The 19,217-nt window shown below is 47.1% G+C and overlaps 3 protein-coding genes across 6 annotated transcripts in view; all 3 read right to left on the bottom strand.

Annotated features, from left to right (window-relative positions):
* Positions 1-624: 624 nt before the first annotated feature.
* On the bottom strand, positions 625-10,906 carry LOC129181140 (peroxisomal succinyl-coenzyme A thioesterase-like). 3 transcript variants are annotated; one of them, XM_054775880.1, is made up of 10 exons: positions 3,986-6,864; positions 3,821-3,920; positions 3,559-3,749; positions 3,332-3,501; positions 3,140-3,259; positions 2,981-3,063; positions 2,720-2,813; positions 2,563-2,643; positions 2,192-2,333; positions 625-828 (listed from the first exon to the last, which is right to left on the bottom strand). In XM_054775880.1, exons 1-10 carry the CDS (start codon positions 4,242-4,244, stop codon positions 722-724), a joined length of 1,347 nt encoding a protein of 448 aa, XP_054631855.1. In that variant the 5' UTR covers positions 4,245-6,864; the 3' UTR covers positions 625-721. The 3 variants fall into 3 exon arrangements, with proteins under 3 accessions (XP_054631855.1, XP_054631856.1, XP_054631854.1); XM_054775881.1 differs by adding exons at positions 10,531-10,608; positions 10,782-10,906 and having other exon boundaries at positions 681-2,333; positions 3,821-4,187; XM_054775879.1 differs by having other exon boundaries at positions 681-2,333; positions 3,986-6,877.
* A 1,673-nt stretch (positions 10,907-12,579) lies between these two features.
* On the bottom strand, positions 12,580-14,159 carry kbtbd13b (kelch repeat and BTB domain containing 13b). The gene has a single exon (XM_054775738.1). It carries the CDS (start codon positions 14,157-14,159, stop codon positions 12,708-12,710), a length of 1,452 nt encoding a protein of 483 aa, XP_054631713.1. The 3' UTR covers positions 12,580-12,707.
* A 2,029-nt stretch (positions 14,160-16,188) lies between these two features.
* Positions 16,189-19,217, bottom strand: part of LOC129181037 (neuroepithelial cell-transforming gene 1 protein-like) — an 11,523-nt gene continuing 8,494 nt past the window's right edge. Inside the window, exons 8-12 of one of the 2 annotated variants that reach the window (XM_054775659.1) lie at positions 19,195-19,217; positions 18,866-19,123; positions 17,570-17,740; positions 17,308-17,494; positions 16,189-17,215 (exon numbers count right to left, since the gene is read on the bottom strand). The exon at positions 19,195-19,217 is cut by the window's right edge and continues 54 nt beyond it. In XM_054775659.1, the coding sequence (XP_054631634.1) occupies positions 16,971-17,215; positions 17,308-17,494; positions 17,570-17,740; positions 18,866-19,123; positions 19,195-19,217 (884 nt within the window). In that variant the 3' untranslated portion in view covers positions 16,189-16,970. Of the gene's footprint in view, positions 17,238-17,307; positions 17,495-17,569; positions 17,741-18,865; positions 19,124-19,194 lie in introns of both variants that reach the window. The other variant, XM_054775658.1, reaches the window with a different exon arrangement.

The raw sequence follows: 19,217 nt of genomic DNA on the forward strand, positions 1-19,217 counted from the left end.
TGTTGGAAACGAGCAAGCGGTCCGAGACCAGCGGATGTCGTGAGTGATTTCATCAAGCGCCGATGCCACAAAGGTACCCGACTGACCAACAGGGGCCCCAAAAATAAGAGGCGTGGTGCCCAGGGGAATTCCTGGCAGCGCCCCCATGTCCAGTAACCATCAAAGTCTCCCCTTTACTTTCTTACAAAGATCATCCATGCTGACCACGTACATGTTGATACTGTATGCTGATATCGTCACCCTATTAAAATAACAGCCCAAGTCATTTTTTGATGGAAATTAGTTTTTGGCCTAAATCATCTCTGGTAAAATGGCCTAAATGCTTGGTTGCCCAGCGGTGAACTCACCCCCCCTCACTTCTCTGGTTGCTTTGATCTACTACGTCTAAGCAGCATGGGGGCATGTGCCCCACCTCTAGAAGGCGCCCATCCCACACATGTCCTGAACTGATGCTGAACTGCAAATGAGCGCCGAGCACAAATAAATACAATCTTTTTTTTCTCTCCCCGTCATCCTTGCAGCACCCTAGAGAATGGCGCCATTGACCAACGACCGCCCGGTCAGCTGGTTTCGTTTCGCCACCAGCCAAGAAGCTCAGCGACAAGAACGGTTTAGTGATGAGAGACTTGATTTATTTCACACCAAAATCTTATTGCTTGATACATGAAGTAGCTGCTTGTCCTGCTGATCCCACCTTTGCTGTGAGTCGGGTCACAGGGGGTTAGGGGGCGGCGTACAGATTGTGGCGGAAGAAGGCCAGCATCTTCTTCCAGGAGTCTTCCTGAGCGTACGCATGGGCCACGGATCGTCCTCCCCACAGAGCTGTGACTGCAAACACACGTCATGACCACACGACTTTCACACACAAGCAATCGTGTCCTTTTGGTCACCACCCAAAGCTCATGGCCGTAGGCGAGGGCAGGAATGCAGATTAACTGGTAAAATGAGATCTGCGCCTTTTGGCTAAACTCCCTCTTCGCCACAATGGACCAACAACAGACAAAGTCGTTGTCCGTGGTTTCTCAGAACTCCTCCCACGTCCAAGTCTTTGTCTTTGCATCAGACCACTTGGCCTGCCGGCACCTGTCAACTGCCTGCAGAGTCCCATGGGCCAGCTTGACGGTGAAGTCCACCAACAGGTTCTGGGATTACCTCCGCGACAGGCACCGACAGGCCACAGCTCCGATCAGCCGCCTCTACAATGGAGGCACGGAACGTGGCCCACTCTGCCTCAGTGGCGCCTCCCTCATGGTCGAAGTGCTGCCAGAGGTGGGAGTTCAAACTCCTTCTGATGAGGGACCCTGCCAGATGTTCCCAGGAGACATTCACAGTACGTTTGGGCCTGCCAGGTCGCCACCAGGTGGTGATCGGTTGACAGCTCCGCCCCTCTCTTCACCCGAGTGTCCAAAACATACAGCCACGAATGTGATCATCGAACTGTGGCACATGTGGACACCTTTATGCGTGAACATGATGTGTGTTATAGACAATCTGTGACAGGCACAAAAGTCCAATCACAAGCACCGCTCGGGTTCAGATCACGGGGGCCGTTCCTCCCCCCTGCTGGGGGGGGGCTGGTCCTGACTTCCAAAAAGAGCGGGTATTCTGTTTGGCACATAAGTGCAAACAACAGTCAGCCCTCCCCGCAAAGGCAGAACTCTCGTTCACCGGCTTAAACTCCCACGCAACACCAGAGTGGAATAAAGTCCAGCCCCTCTTGAAAGAACTGGCTCCTGGAGACCTTGCCGTGCGTCGGCGAGAGACCCCATGGGTGCAGGCCATCCTGCTCCACCTCCAGGGCTGGTCCAGAGCAGGGGGGCCCCAGTGACCTGTGTCTGGGTGAGGGAAAAATAGGTCCATGTATGTTGCTCGTCATCTGGGTCTGTTTGAGCTACGCTTTGTCTGGTCCCTTGATTTGGAGCCTCTGATAGCTTAGCCCCTGGAATCATTGGGACACGCAAAGTCCTCCCCCAGGATCGCGTGTTAGCTCAGAGAGGAGTAGTAAAAACCGGATTTGTATTTTTTAGTAGAAATAGTAGTAGCAGTCGTAGGAGAAAATCTGATTTGTATTTTTGGTGTAACCCACTGACCACCTGTGTAAATGTTTTCACGGGACCCCATTCTCTGAACGCCACAGTGGAGAAAATGAATGGTTTCCTAAATTGGTGTCGTGGCATCATCGACAACTTACCCTTGTGCCGGGTGCCGATGGAACGGAAGGAGCTGACTTGAGTGTGCGGCGCATACGGAGGCTCAATCAGGTGACCGGCGTCGGGGTAAGAAAGGATGGTCAGCAGGTGGCTGTTCCCCGCCCGCTCCATCATCTCCTTCATCTGGAAGAAAGAACATTCGTATTATGTTTGCAGGATGCACTCATCAAGCCATGACATGAGTCACGTGACACAACAGGCCACCAATTAGATAAGAAGCATTGGGCCCCCACCCGATCCCCCACAACCACAAGCAGCTTTCAGTCCAGCGGGAAAGGCTGCATGAGCAGCGCTAGTTTGCTCATTGATGTGACTTGGACGGCACAGCGTACATTCCAGGGGGCGCACTCACGTCTTGCGCAGACTCGAGGACGGGCCAGTTCTGATCGTCCTCGCCCACCACCAGCAACAGAGGACACTGCACACGTCCCACCTGCCGAGAGACACCGTGATGGACAACATGAAAGAGTCACCGGAGAACCAGATCCAGGACCAGAACCAAGACTCACGTCCACTTTGAGGGTGGGGTCGCTGGTGATGGGCAGCAGCATCATTTTCATGACAGCCTGGTTCTTCTCGTTGACCTGAATCTTGTCTGAGTACCTGATTGGACACACACCTGAATCATACAACACACTGCTACATCCAGCAGGGTCAACCATCAGTTATCTTTGTATGGGACGTCCCTAATGAAGTGGCTGCAGTCTCTACATCTGCTAATTAATATTCATTCATATTTAGTCGTCACCCTGAGTAAAGGACCATCTTACTGATCATAGAAAGCAAATATGTCCTCCTGCTTGGCTCCGATTGGCTGCACGTGACTTCCACTGATGCACACTGCACACGTGGGCTGAAGCACATGCACACACACACACACACAGTCAAAGTGTGGAGAGTGTGCGATTCATGCGTGGTTCATGTGCTACCTTTACAACGAGCGAGTAAGCCGCAATCCTGAGCGTGACACTGCAGCCGAAGGAGAGGCCCAACATGGCGATGCGGCCGGTGAGCACCTGCGGGTACTGCTGCAGGAACCCGAAGGCCTTCTGAAGGACCCGCCCCCGCAGTGTCAGTTAGCATGAAAACAACAAACGCTGATGAACACCACTTCACAGTACCTCAAAGTACGAGTCGTCCACCATCTTTCCCGTCTCCTGGGTGATTTTAGGGGTCAGGTAGTCAAGAGCCAGTGAGGCGAAGCCGTGGGAGGCGAGGAGCGCAGCCCGATACTCCACAAGTTGGCCTGAACCCCCCCACAGGTCCAGGATGGCGGGGAAAGGTCCGGGTCCTGGTGACAGTTTGTATTATTCATCATGTGAGTTTTTTTATGTGTTCTGGACTGTACCTGAGGGCAGGAAGAGGGTGGCAGAAAGGTCGTCCTGAGTGATGGGGATCCTGCGGACGCCGGGCGCCATGTACCAGCGCTCCACCACCTGAGAGGCCAGCGGCACCTGGTCCAGGAAGCCCTCACTGCGGAAACCCTGATGCACCGAGATGGTGAACTCCATGGGGGTCTGCACATTCATCTTCCTCATCCTGATGATGAGGATGAAGCAAGCATGTGAGTGGGATGCTCGTCACTGATGCGGTCTGTGCAGCTGGTCTACCTGAGTCCAGGTTTGCTGCCTGGAACTGGTCTGAGGCTCCACAGGAGACCCATCTGCTCCACCCCGGAGTACGTACCCCCCAGGCTGGCATCTCGGGACACTGCAGAGAAAAACTAAATGGTGTTCCAGAAAGTGTCCAAGGCATGTCTCTTGGGGGGGGCGTACCATTAACAGAGCCGCTGGCGTCAGACACGTAGTGAGCGAACGCCTCCCAGCCGTGTCCGTCCTCACAGCGGTGGAAGGCGTGGACGGTGAGTTGGATACCAGGGGGCACATTCTGGACCACGACGACAAACTTCTCATCCACCAGTCCTCTGCATGGATGCACCGACAACTTGACTGCACAATGCTTCACGTCCATGCTGACCTGCACGTACGTGCACAACCAGCGTTTCATCACCATCATTTTCACATTGAATGCCATTTAATTGCCCTAAATGGAATGGACTAATGAAATTGGTATCCGGCTTCGTAGTACCACTTATCCCACATCCTCAATAAATGACTTGGCTAATCCTCAAAAAAAAGACGAGATCCTGGATAAGTAAACTTGCGTCGTAGTACAGGCCTGAGGTCATATGGGTTTTGGTACAGTAGTGCGATGGTTGGACCTCCTGCCACTGTTCTTCATCTTCTTCTAATCTTACTTAAGTTTTGTTTCACCAATTTGTTTGGCCGTGTGCCCACCAGTGTGTTGGCGGTTCTTCCACAGATGCCCTTGTTTCGAGTCGCCACCTTTATAAATACAAACCAAAGAGTAAATGATCTTTCACTTGTATCGCGCTTTTCCACGTCCAAGGCACTCAGATCACGCCTAAGATCAAGGGGGCGACGTAGGATTGAATCCGCAACCCTCGGGTTGGGAAACGACCACTCTACCACCTGAGCCACGCCGCCCCCCAAGTTCTTGTAGCTTTGTACATCTACATGAAGTTTGTAAAAATAAACAAACAATTGCACGCTGGCTTAGACATGGCGGCCAAGTAATGGTGAAATGATACAACTGTATTCAACCAATCAGAGTTTGTCAGCACAGCCCACATGAACTTCTCCAGACTCTAGAGCAGGGGGGGGCCATTACGTTGATGGCAAGCTACCAGTAGATCACCAAGGTAGTTTGGGTCAGTGGCGTAAACGTCACTTTGTAGTTGTCATGTGACATCAGTCAGCTGACATTAAGCTCCCCTCCTGATTGGCACTCGCTTTCCCGCAGCGTTTCAAGCTAACACGAAGATGCAACTTTCATCCTTATGATTGTGATTATGGATGAACTAACTCTGCGCTAAGATGTCTATGTCTATAACTGAAGTTATCTGTTCACTTGTAGCGGCTAGCTATTTAGAAAAAAAAGTGTATTGTTGACTGGCTTTGCTTGGTGTCATGAACTCTACTACAGAAATCAGTGTTTTCTACACGTTGGCTTCTTAAACTATAATTAAAAATGTGCCCATTGGTGAAACCTTTTCAATATGTTGCCTTGACTTGGGCTGCAGTGTCTTTTGCATCATCATTTTACATTCAGGGCTGCACGGTGGTCTAGTGGTTAGCATGTTGGCCAACACAGTAACAGTCTGGAGATCGGGAAGACCTGGGTTAGATTCTCCATTAGGCATTTCTGTGTGCAGTTTTCATGTTCTCCCCGTGCGTGCGTGGGTTTTCTCCGGGTACTCCCGTTTCCTCCCACATTCCAAAAACATGCATGTTAGGTTAATTGGCAACTCTAAATTGTCCATAGGTATGAAAGATGGCGCCCTCCGTGGCAGACGTCTCTGTGACACTCTCCCGTGTTTTTCTATTTTTTGCTATTTTATTGTTCATTTTGGACATTCAACACACTCACGCAGTACATTACAACAGAGAGACACTTTTGAACATCGGCAGGGTTCACCATGAACTTTCATTTAGCCTCTCAGACTTTGCCTTTCTTCTGCGCCGGGAGAACGCAGCAGCCTGCGGACCTGGTGAGCTGAATACCCGGCGAGCAAAGCATCCGAGGCGTAAACGAGGCAAGCGAGCCGGCCTGCATGCTAGGCTAAAAGCTAGAGCGACGAGGCCACCGCTACCAAGCCTGCTGCTAGCCAACGTCCGCTCTCTTGAAAACAAGATGGACGAACTACGAGCAAGGATTACAGCTCAACGTGAGATCAGGGAATGCTGTGTCCTCACCTTCACAGAAACCTGGCTGACGGAGGATATACCGGACTCGGCGATCCAGTTGGAATCATTTGCTGCTTACCGGGGAGATCGGACTTTAGCGTCTGGTAAACACAGAGGTGGTGCACAGACGTACAGACGATGGAAAAGCACTGCTCGCAAGACATTGAGCTGCTGATGGTGAAATGCAGACCTTTTTATTTGCCTCGTGAGTTTAGCGCTGTGTATTTAACTGCTGTTTACATCCCACCACGAACTAACACTGCTAATGCACTAGGCCTCCTGCATGACATCATTGATAAACACGAGACCAAACACCCAGACGCTGTATTCATTATATCTGGCGATTTCAACCACTGTAACCTCAGGACTGTCCTCCCCAAATATTACCAGCATGTGAGCTTTCCCACAAGGGAAAATAACATCCTGGACCAAGTCTACTGCAACATGAAAGGTGCTTTGAAGGCTGTTCCAAGACCCCACTTTGGAAAGGCTGACCACATCTCTATATTCCTTTATCCAACATACAGACAACTTCTTAAAAAAGCTCCCCCTGTACGTACAGCAGTTAAAGTGTGGAATGAAGAAACTGATCAAGTACTTCAGGACTGCTTTGGCTGCACAAACTGGGATGTGTTTAGATCTGCAGCGGGGAGGGAAGATTGTACTGTTGATTTGGATGAATATGCTTCTGCTGTTACTGGCTACATTAGCACATGTATAGAGACTGTTACCACCACCAAGTATTACAGAAAATACCCTAACCAAAAACAGTGGATGAACTGTGATGTAAGGGCTAAGCTACGTGCTCGTTCGACTGCATTTGTCATGGGCACCGCTGAGGACTACAAAAAGGCCAGATATGACCTGAGGAGGTCCATACGGGAGGCCAAAAGACAGTACAGACAGAAGCTGGAGGGCTACTATTCCACCTCAGACCCTTGGCGCATGTGGGCGGGGCTCCAGCACATCACAGACTATCAACAGCGGAGTAGCGTAGCCACGTCCAGCCAAACCACACTTCCTGATGAGTTGAATGAGTTCTATGCCCGCTTTGACACCCAAACTCCTGATGAGCAGAGAGGGTGGCTGAACCTGGGGAGCACACAGGACTCACCTCTCATGGTGACATCAGCTGATGTGCGCAGGGTTCTAAACAAAACAAACCCACGAAAAGCAGCAGGGCCAGACAACATCTCAGGACGTGCACTTCGGGTTTGCTCATCAGAGCTAGCTGATGTGCTTGCTGACATATTTAACCTGTCGCTTGCACAAGCATCTGTACCGACCTGCTTTAAGTCCACCACCATAGTGCCCGTACCCTAGAAGAGCAACGTGACCTGCTTGAATGACTATCGCCCTATAGCACTCACTCCTATTGTTATGAAGTGCTTTGAAAGAATAGTCATGACCCACATCAAAAAGAGCATCCCGGCGGCAACTGTGGACCCTCTGCAGTTTGCATATCGCCAGAACCGGTCCACGGATGATGCAGTCAACACTGCCATCCACACAGCCCTTTCTCACCTACAGGGCCAGGACACATACGTCAGAATGCTATTTATAGACTATAGCTCTGCTTTTAACACAGTCAGCCCCCACAAACTCACAACAAAGCTCCTCACACTTGGCCTGTCTCCCTCCCTCTGTAACTGGGTGTTTAACTTTCTCACAGGCAGGCCCCAGTCAGTCAGAGTCCACAATCGCACATCCAGCTCAAGAATTGTGAGCACTGGGACCCCACAGGGGTGTGTGCTGAGTCCACTCCTCTACACGCTCTTCACCTACGATTGCGTGGCCTCCCAGAACAACACCAGCATCATTAAATTTGCAGATGACACTACAGTCATCGGACTGATCACTGGTGGTGTTGAAACATCATACAGAAGAGAGGTGGCGGACCTCATAGCTTGGTGTCGTGATAACAATCTCCTTCTCAATACAGATAAGACTAAAGAGATGATCATCGACCCAAGAACAAGGGAAAAGGAGCCGCATAGACCCCTGTTTATTGATGAGACTGAGGTGGAGAGGGTGAAAACCTTCAAGTTCCTTGGCACACACATCAGCGAGGACCTCACCTGGTCTCACAACACCCAACAAATTCTGAAGAAGTCTCAAAGGAGACTGTACTTCCTGAGAAGACTGAGGAAATTTGGCATGTCCACCACAATCCTGAGTTGCTTCTACAGATGCACTATGGAAAGTGTCCTTACCGCCTCCATCACTGTTTGGTACGGTAACTGTACAACACGTGATAGGAAGGCACTCCAGCGGGTGATCAAGACCTCACAGAACATTGTTGGGGCAGCCCTCCCCTCACTGCAAGACATTTATAAATCTAGAGTCCTACGCAGAACACACAACCTCATCAAGGACAGCACACATCCACAACACTCATTATTCACACTCCTACCGTCAGGCAGACGCTACAGGAGTTTGAAGTCCAGGACCACAAGGCTGACAAACAGCTTTTACCCACAGGCCATCAGGCTCCTCAACGAAGCACTCGCACACGCCGCACGCAACACACGCACACACTCATAGCACTTTATTTATTTATTTGTATTATTTATTTGTATTAATGTCTCTTCTGTTGTTGTTGCTTAATTTATGTGTTTACGTGTTTATGTTTCTTATGTTCTTATTCTTTCATTTGTTTTCTTTCTTTTCTGGGAGAATGAACAGAATAAGATTTTCATTGCATGGTATAACTGCTGTTGTACTATGCACATGACAATAAAACTCTCTTGAATAAAAAACTCTCTTGAATCTCTTGAATCTTGAATGTGTGACTGGTTGTTTGTCTATATGTGCCCTGCGATTGGCTGGCAACCAGTCCAGGGTGTACCCCGCCTGTCGCCCGAAGTCAGCTGGGATAGGCTCCAGCATGCCCCCGCGACCCAAAAGAGGAGAAGCGGTATAGAAAATGGATAGATGGATTTTACATTCTTGTATATGGCTAATGTTTGATAGCAAATGCTAACTGGATGTAATACATGAACTGTGTGCCCCAATGAAAGTTGGGTAGCTAATGTGAATGACATGTTACCAGTACTTACTCACTAGTACACAACTATTTAGGATTATGTGGAATGATCTTTATTTCCATATTGAAGTGAATTATGATAGCAACTACTTTGATGACCTGGAAACTCTGAACATGTGAATGTGAAATACTAATCATGAATATTTACAATAAAATATCAGAGTTTACTGCTTACATTTTGTGTATGTTCTATGTTTTATAGAAAGAGGTACATCATTTTGACTTGTACTTGCATGCTGAGAAAGTGCAAGCACGCCTGTTATACATGTATAACCTACAGAAATACATACTCATATTTTATTCATATAAATATATACTTTCTATATTTATAGTAGTAGGTAGATCTTTGGGACTTGCTCATTTTAAAAGTAGCTCGCAGGCTAAGAAAGTGTGAGCACCCCTGGTATAGAGAAACCTTTTTACCTCAGTACATTTTGGTGGAAACGCTGGGGGGTATATTATTATACCCAAAGCTCATGAGCATATGTAAGTGAGGGTAGGAACGTATATTGAGAGTTTTGCCTTTCAGCTCAGCTCCCTCTTTGGCATGATGGATTGATGCAGAATCTGGATCACTGCAGACACGTTCCATCCTTCCCTCACTCATGAACAAGACCCCGACGTACTTCAACTCCTCCGCATGCGGCAAGATCTCATTCCCAACCGTGGACTTGGAGGTGCTGTTCTCTCATCCCAGCCGCTTCACACTCGGCTGCAAGGCGATCCAGTGATCACGGGCCGATGAAGCCAGCAGGACCACATCATATTCAAAAAGCAGACCCAATCCTGCAGCCACCAAACCGCATCACATGAACGCCCTGGCTGCACGTAGAAATTCTGTCCATAACGGTTATGAACAGAATCGGTGATAAAGAGCAGCCCTGGCGGAGTCCAACCCTCACTGGAAAACGAGGCTGACTTACTGCCAGCGAAATTTCAACACATCTAAATGGAAAAAGATTATACCAGGGCGAAAAAAGGATAATTGTTGACTTCTGTCCCCTGGGGAGGCATGAAAGAAAATAATTGAGAACTGATCTAATCCAATATGCACATCAGAAAGGAAATGTATGTTATATTGTACATGTACATGCATTGTAGATACACATCCATTAGGTTTCCCTAGGAATCATCATTTGATCAAATAGCTGTAACAGTTTTAGATATTTATGTCCAGCCTGTGTCAATGTTGGGTCATCAACGGACACAACTTCAGCATCCTGAAGTTCTTCTTCTGCTCCTCCCCACCCCCCTCCCCTAGAGCACCACAGTGATGCAGCAGACTCAAGCAGTCATATCATTTATGACTGCTTATTTACAGCATTTTTAGCGGGTGGTAAGAGTACGTATATTGTATTTCTGACGTTTTGGTATTTATGTGTAATTTGCTAAACATGTAAACTGGGTGAGACGTCTTATAAATTAAAGAGCTTTTGTAAGCGTATGTAAATAAATGGAGGGGGTGCCGCATTAAATATATTATTACAAAAGGAAGTACGAGTCTTACCTGCTGGCTGAGTGAATCCAGGTGGAGTGAAGTCCGCTTGCAGTTTTGTCACTTATTAAGCAAGTGCGAAAGGTCAAGCTGCACAAAGGCGACAGCGGTTACGTGACTCGTTAACATAGGTGGTCGGTGGCTTCTTGTGTTACTGTTTGCACACGCCGGTCACGTGACGCGATTGACTCGACATAAAAGTTAATATGAAAGCCTACTTCTTGTGTGGAAGTGTTAACTGTGTAGCACGTCACGTGACTTACCGGAGTGGCTTTTAATGAGCTGCGGAATGTTGACTTGTTGCTTGTCGTTGCAGTGCGAAGTAGCGGCCAATGTAGCTACAAGGCAACGTCGGCTACTTCTGGTTTGGACGAGCGATGGGTCGTTCGCAAACGAAAAGGCCCGAAGGCTGACTCTTCGAAGTGTAGGATCTGAAAGAAGCTAATTGGCTGAGGGGGCGAGCTAAGCTGGAAAGTGGAGACAATAATACAGGGTCAGGCAAAATGATCTGACACATTTGTAGGTTAAATAAAAGGCAAATAAAGTAAAGAAACAAAAAAGTGTTTTTATTTTGGAAAAGTACATATAATGCCATTTTTTTTCATATAATGCCATTTTGCTTTGTTTCTTTGTTTCAGTAACTACTGTATTTTTGTGTAGACTCTTGTAAAGTGTGACCAAAACTTGAAAGAAAAGGAGGGAGAAATGAAGACATCAGTAAGAGAAATGAAGAATCATCATGATCATGATGAAGACGAGATCTGTCCTTCCTAGTCTTTCAACCTGTCAACCCTCTCATGTTCACCCGGAAAGTACCGTATTTTGCCCGTCGTTTCCTCATTTTTTTCCCCTGTATTTTAACTTTCATCCAAAAAAAGGAGTCCTTTCCGGTTCTGCTGGAACAGCAGAGCTTCCACTCCGCTGAGCAAAACAACACTGGCGTATTACAGCACTCCCCCAACCTAACCCGTTACCAACCTAAACAGGTGCCTTATTTTCACCTCACCGTTCTTTGCATAAACGTGCATAAAGTCCAATATTTGCATTGAGAAAAATAATATTTCACTCATCACAATGGAGTGTTGAGAAACGGCCGTGCTATTAGGTGCCATGAAGGCACAAAGATGACTACATCAGGTACACTATTGGTAGTCGTTGACATCGCTGACTTTTCTGCCGCTGCCATGCAATTAATTCCCACTCAGGCTGTGACTGATGGGAACCAACATATCATTGGTTTGTCTCTTTAGGTTCTCAGTCATCCATTGCAAATCCGCAAAGGTTCTGTGGAAGCTAATGGAAACATCCGTTTCACTCGGGAAGACATCAATGAGAACTCCTTGCTGTTCTTGGACTGCAAAGTGCGTGCAAGGGAGGACCTAAGCCTCAATATTGAGGTCTACAGGAAACCTACCCACATGGTCCAGTACCTGTTCTTTGACTCACATCACCCACTAGAACCCAAATCCTCAAGGACAAAGCAGAGATGATCCCTACCACCGACAGAGCAGATGCACATCAGGAAGGCTTTTTCTAACCAAGGGTATCCTACCTGGGCCTTTGTCAAAATCACCAGGATAAGAAGGACCACCACACCCAAGACTGAGGAGAGAAACAGGAGGCACAAGGTGGTGGTTTCGTACATGGCTGCTTTGTCAGAGAAACTCTGAAGGAACACATCATACGGGGCGGCACTGGGTCAGGAGGTAGAGCAGGTTGTCCAGAAGACGGAAGGTCGATCCTCGGTTCCTCCACAAAGTCACCGTTGTTGTGTCCCTGGGCAAGATACTTCACCCACATTGCTCCCAGTGCTGCCCACACTGGTGTATGAATGTGAATGAATCTTGGTGGTGGCTGCAGAGGCCGTAGGCAAGAATTGGCAGCCACGTTTCTATCAGTCTTCTCCAGGGCAGATGCGGCTACAGATGTACCACCAGATGTACCCCCAAAGATTGTCTCATTCATTCCACAGGACGGATGGCCACCAATAAGCTGTTTTGTCACAAGGCAGATGAAAGAGCTATTGTCATACCAGACGGTCGTTCACCAGTCACACCAGGCAACACCAACCCCAAAGGACACACCCACCAGGCACATGAATAAGGAGGCACCACACCAAACAGTTAGAACTGAAGTAGTCTTTTGGATTAAAGGTGAAACATCAAACAAACAAGAAGAGTCGAATTGCCTCAAGTCGACTTTTGCGATTTGTTTGTGCATTTGTCATTTTGATTGTTTGGTATCTGGAGCAGGAACGTCCACACTGATCCACTTCGCGGGAAACCTTTCATCTGGCGTCTGGGTTTCCACATCTTCCCGCTGACGACGTACTCCAGAGTGCAGCTCCTGTTGAGCGTGAAGACCGAGTCACCGCGGGTCAAGGCGGTGAAGAGCGAGCCCTTGCTGTTGGCGAAATGTCCCGGCAGAGCTGTCCACTGGCCCGTGCTCAGGTTGTAGCAGTCTATCATGCATCTCAGGAAGTCGTCCGATGGCCCGTTCCTCATCACGTACAGGTCGTCCCTGTGGGCCACCATGCAGTGACCGTAGCTCTGGCGTCGGATCAAACTGGTGAGCAAACGCCACTGATCCTTAGTTGGGATGTACTCGTAGATCTCAGTGGTCTCCATGGGCCTCCACAAGCATACAAAAATCCTCCCCATGGTTTTGGTGCACGCCGCCCCTGATGCCGGCCGAGGCAGGTGAGCGGCAAAGCGCCACCGGCCAGACTTGAGCTCTAATACTTCCACCGATGACATCACCGTCCGCTCGTACTCTCCTCCGATGGCGTACAGATGGCCATCTTGTCCCACTAGACTTAGGTTGAAGCGCCGCTTGACCGGACCAGCGATCTCTATCCAGCTGTTCTTGGACACATCGTAGCAGAAACTGGCATCAACAACATCTTTGTGGAGACCATGAACACCGCCAACGATATAGAGTTTGTTGTCCAAGACAGCCACGCCCGCCATGGAGGTGCTGGCCTCCAGGGGAAGATCCGTGAGAGTTTTCCAGGTGTTCCCACTTTCATCCAGGTAGCAGACAGTCCTGGAGGCTGCATGAACGCTTTCGCTTGTGCTGCAGGTCACATGGGCACCAACGGCCACAAAAGCACTCGGGCTCAGAGACTCCACGAAGGAAATCAACTCAAGCGGCAAGGTCCTCCTGACCTCCACCTCCAGGTCTGGGTACATATTTCGGATAAACAGCGCAGCAGCGTGGTACAGATCCAGGAGGCCAAAGGTCGCAGCGGTGTGCAACATGAGCACGCAGTTGTCCGAGTCGATGAGGTGTACCAGATGCTTGGTGAGCGGCGCCACCTGCAGGAAAGCGGCGCACTCGATGGCCTCAACGATGTCGTCCGCATCCAAACCAGGCGCCTCACCTCGTAAGACTGCCAAGGCGATGAAAAAGCCTCGAGCGTGCAGAGACTTTAGGTGGATCTCCTCCTGGCGACACTCCCTCATTCCGGAGCGGTAGAGTGCACGGAAATAGTCGCAACTCCGCACCAGCAAGGTCTTCTCCTCGGAAAAGTGAGTGTCCTCCACCACGACAGTCAGTCTGGCTGAGAGCACGGCGGGGTGACGACATGGCCGACTCCCGCTTGACTCGACGCCGCTGTTGTCGTCTTCTGACTCCGACATTGAAACGCTCTCGCTGTGACTCCAGACGGAAATCCTCTGAGTGGCTGAAAGAGGAGCTGCTTCACTCTGACGGGAGAATAGAAGCAGCTAAACATAGACCACAACAACTGAGTGGAGTCACGTTGACGCCAAAGACCAGAGCGCACACAGAGGTCACTGTGTCACCCCTGCGACCGCACCCCCTTCAACCTACATGTCCCGTTATATTTTTATTTTACTTTATATTGTGTGCCGTGTTGATCTGTTTTTGCACTGCACAGTGTCCTTGGATCTCTTCAAAAGCGCTTATAAAACATCAGCATGTGTGGTGTACTCTGACAGAAACACTCTGACAGAATAATTTGCCCACCACACTTAGCATAAACACTTAGCACGATGATGATAGGTGTAGCATGCTAGCAATGTGAACATGCTAACATTACTATAGCAACGTTTCTAGTCGTTTTCATAGACACATATACAGTATAAACACTTAGCACACTTGTCATGCTAGCTGTTAGCATGACAATGTTAGCATTGCTAGCATGCTAATATTACCATAGCAGTATTTCTCGTCGTTTTCATAGACAGACTATTATATGAACACTTTGCACTGTCATGCTAGGTGTTAGCATGCTAACGTTAACATGTATAGTGCTTGGCGGAGGTTATGACTTTATTCCCACAATGTTTTCACTTATTCTCATAACGTTATAGTTTTCTGCAACCTAATTTTCCAAAAACAACTTTATTTGGTTTGTTTTCATAATATTACGACTTAAAAATATATATCTTTACTATTCCAACTTGATGTTACTAAATTATTTGTCCTCATAGTGTTAAAACATTGTTCTGATGTTTTCTTGTGAGAGGAAAACTGTTTTAATATTTTGACTTTATTCTTGCAAAATTACTGCTGATTTTTCCATTTTTGCTGGTTTTCTTGTTAAATTATATTTTAAATCATTATATTTTTGAAAACCCATGAATGAGTCAAGCCACGGTACTAAGCCACAAAGTTAAATTCTTACTTACTAAAAGGAAGCTAGAGGCTTAATAATAACTGATAAAATATATCCACGACCCACAGAACAAAGCTGTGCTAGTAATGTCTTACGCTTGTTTTTAATATTTTACTTTTTATGCGGCAGTGTGTCGTTATAGCTTTAGTTCATCAGGAAGTGACGGGAAGTGACGGTGGGCCTCCCGAGCAGGAGAGCTAGGCTCAGTGCTAGCTGTGAGTTTGGAGAGAGTTGGGAAGTGTGTTTATGTTGGCGTGGATGTAAAGTCCTGCAGTGTTCTCCGCTGTTAATAAAGCCATTAAAGTGCATCGGCGACGTGAGTCTCTCCTTCCCCACAACAAGTGGCATTACAGTATTGACCAGTGCACATTGTCTCACACCAGGAAAAAAACGGTGTCATTTCTTACAGGCATTGGCTGGACAAGCAGGAAGAAGAGACGATGCTGAGAGATGTGTGTGTGTTCTGAGCTGCTGTCTGGTGGCCGCGTTCAATAAATAAAGTTGGCAGAAGAAACAGGAGAAGTTTCCTTCTTTGCTTCGGAGCTGAATAACACTGACAAGTTAACAGACTAGTAGCGAACAGAAAAGAAGACGGCTTTGTTTGTGTCGAATAGGACTTTGATGGATTTGTGGATGAGGATTGATCAAAAATAACGTGAGTACATTCTAAAATACTTCAATTAAGTACAACCGAACTCAGTTTTGCTCCCGCTGCCGTATGGATGCTAGCGTTTTTTTTTTGTTTTGTTTTTTTATTGTAGCGTCGCTGGGAGCACGTCCTGTTCCCAGCCTACTTTGCGGTAATGTTTTGGTGCAAATGCTCTTAAAGTTACATGTTTGACCAGGAAATAGCAAGCTCAAAAGACGACGTTTTTTTTTATGTGGAAGAACTGACCGTTTGTGTGGATCTTGTGAATGATTGTGACTGAGCTAGGACTCAGTAATTAAAGTCTACACACGACGGCTTCAATGATTGAAAAACGAAACTTTTTCGTGCATGAAGCTTCTACTTGGGAGTTGGTAATTTGGCCGCTATATGCAGTCAGATATTGACCAAGGGAGACAAAATGGGTGGCCGCTGGCCGTGTTAGACAGGTGACTGCTATACACAGGGTCTATAACATGTAAATTTGCTGCGGGGGATTTTTCAGTGGGTGCTATAGGCAGGTGGCCGTTCTATAAAGGTGGCCGCTAAGACAGGTTTGACTGTAGTTTTGAGATCTTGTTTGGACTGTAAAGCAGTTGGTACAGGGCGATACAGAATATCAATTCGGCATCTTCTCCGTTCTGCCACAATATGGGCAACATGGCGGCAACATGGACGTATGACCCAACGCTATATGCGGCGTCTACGTCACATGTGCAACAAGTCCACCTACCAGACTCACTAAACCCGTGCGCGCACGTCAGGTTCATGATTCACTTGTCGGAGCCAGGAAGTCTAGTTTCACGAGTTCCCGGGTTCCAGTGCTCGGCTCGGCGTCCATGAGAAGATGTTAGCCTGCATCGAAATACAAATCAGTCAGAAGGTTTTTTTTTTTTTTTTTTTAAAAGAACAAAGTAAATGTTTTATTTTTCTCAGAGTTGTTCCTCTGATCACATCAAATCATTGCTCTTTTTTAAAGAATCATTTGCAGTAGTACAAAAGTAAGTGATAAAACAAAGTAAAACCCAACTCCACGGCAAAGAGACGAGCTTCTTACATACCTGGACGGAAATTACCTTTTTTTTTGTGTTTGCTACCAGTATAGAAATTAAATGAGTGGCTTGATGTGTGTCTTTTATCGCTACACTCCAGTCTCTTTCCTGGTTATGGAACTCCGTGACCTCTGATGCTCCTGTCTGCTTTTGGAGAGCATCTGCGGCCTGAGTTGAGGTCCCGGGGGCGCGGGCGAACTGTTGCCGTGATCGGGGACGGAGGAGTGGCGCCGGGCTCGGCCGGGAGGAGCTCCGTGTCGGGCCATGGCGGTGCGCAGGCAGTTGAGCCACTGCTGTTTGTGGTAGACGTCGTTGACGTGCAGCGTGTGCGACTGCCCGCGGGCCGCATCCGCCGAGCTGACACGGAAAATATACTTAGCTGGAGGGACAAGAAACATTTTTTTTTTTAAACTTCTTTTCTGAGACAATGACGCTCAGTTTTCAAGTACCTTTCTCTCCATTGGTAAAAGCCCCCCGAAAGGAGCCCCCCATGCGAATCTCTCCATCCTGCAGGTCTTCCAGCGCCAAGTCCCGAACTGGAATAGGCTGTCTGTACACCTGGAAGCAGCTCCTGTCGTTCCGCGTCACCGGTCGGGTCAGAACCAGCAGTTCAGAGAACAGGAACACGTGCAGCCTCTGCGGTGCAACGGCATCCGTCACGGTGATGAGAACGTCAACAACGGCACCGTCCCACAATCATCGGCGTCTTACCGAGCCGCTCTTGTTCCTCAGCTCCCCGTGACACAAAAGGGTCTTGCAGTTGTCAATCAAAGGGTCCCGCTGCTTGTCGTCCAAGTACTCCAGCTTGTCGATGTAGTACCGGCAGTCTGACTCGCCCTTCCTCACGTTGATGTCTGACAAAACCTCCTGGATTATCGTAATCTGGATGAGCAAAACCATGGGCCGTAAAAAATACAAATAAAAAATAGAACAGCATATTTTCCTCACTAGTAGAGAGTACCAGGCATCTATTAGGGGTAAGGCATTAAAAAAATAACATCAAATCATACATGTTCTATATACTGTAGGATTGATAAAAAATAAAAAAAAAAAACTAGTTTTAAAAGCTAATTAAAATATGTATTCCAATTTGGGAACATAAAACCTTTTCAGAAATCTTTTTCTACAAATTATTACACTTCAAATATTACAATATTGGCCGTATTTTGATAAACATTTTTTCTATAATATAGTACCAAATTCAAACCATTAGTTTTTCTACAGACAATAGCGCAATATGATACATGTATTGTAATAAATATTCCATGTAGTATTCTACTACAGAGAGAATTCCAAACATATGCTTTAAGTACGTTCATGTTTTGGAATATTACAATACACCGTGCTATAAGTTATGGTATTTTAAATGATATAATGATCACAAAAAATAAATTATATAAATACATCACTTATTTCAACCAATATTAAAATTCTATTAGGATATATTCTATACAGATTAATGCAAACACGCACTTAAAATGTCTAAAATACTGTAGTTTGCCTACAAATAAATGTATTTAATGTTACATTATCATTTTCCTAATAGATTGTTCTATATAGAATTTTAAAAATTATTTTTGAAAAAAATACTTCAAATGTTTAAAAAACAAAACGTGTTTGGCCTCCAAATAAACACTAATAATTACAATAATGTTACAATGTGATATTGATGTATATTAGTCAATATGTTATTCTATACAGATTTGTTTTTAAGTATTTAAAAAAATACTTCAAATGTTTAAAATAAAATTTTTATACTAACAATAATAATTATATTAGTAATTATAATATTATTTTAAATGTACTAAATAGTTCAAATGTTGAAAATCTTTTGCCTCCAAAGACACTAATACTGTATGAATGAAAAGAACATCGTATGCATTGTGGCAAACACACTTCTTGTGTTTGCCACAAACACACTTCTTGTGTTTGCCTCACACGGAATGAGTGCATTAATCTTCCTGTCGGGCGGAGGCCCTCATGTGAGGAGAAGGTAAATGATCGTACGGCTCTCTCCAGGGTGGCAAGGTCGGGGTGGTCTGCAGGAGTGTGTCGGAGGATCTCTCTCAGCAGCAGCGGGTATTTGACCAGGCGCGAGCGCGGGATGTCCAGGAAGCTCCACAGGTCCAGCTTCCTGCTGAAGGGCGACTCCAGGCAGCGCTGCAGGAAGTCCTGGACCCGCCGGTCCTGCTTCTTCTGGTCCAGCAGCGCTTTGGCTGCCAGCTGGTTGCTGCAGTAGTTCTTGTAAGCATTCAGGCCTGGAAGCTGCAGCCAGAGAAGGACGCGGCGTCACATGATGGTGGGCTACACGTGGGAGAAGGTGGTGCTTTTCTTACCCAGTCTATCACTATCTGTCCTA

This window comes from Dunckerocampus dactyliophorus, chromosome 5 (assembly GCF_027744805.1).
Source record: "Dunckerocampus dactyliophorus isolate RoL2022-P2 chromosome 5, RoL_Ddac_1.1, whole genome shotgun sequence".
Lineage (NCBI taxonomy): Eukaryota > Metazoa > Chordata > Actinopteri > Syngnathiformes > Syngnathidae > Dunckerocampus > Dunckerocampus dactyliophorus.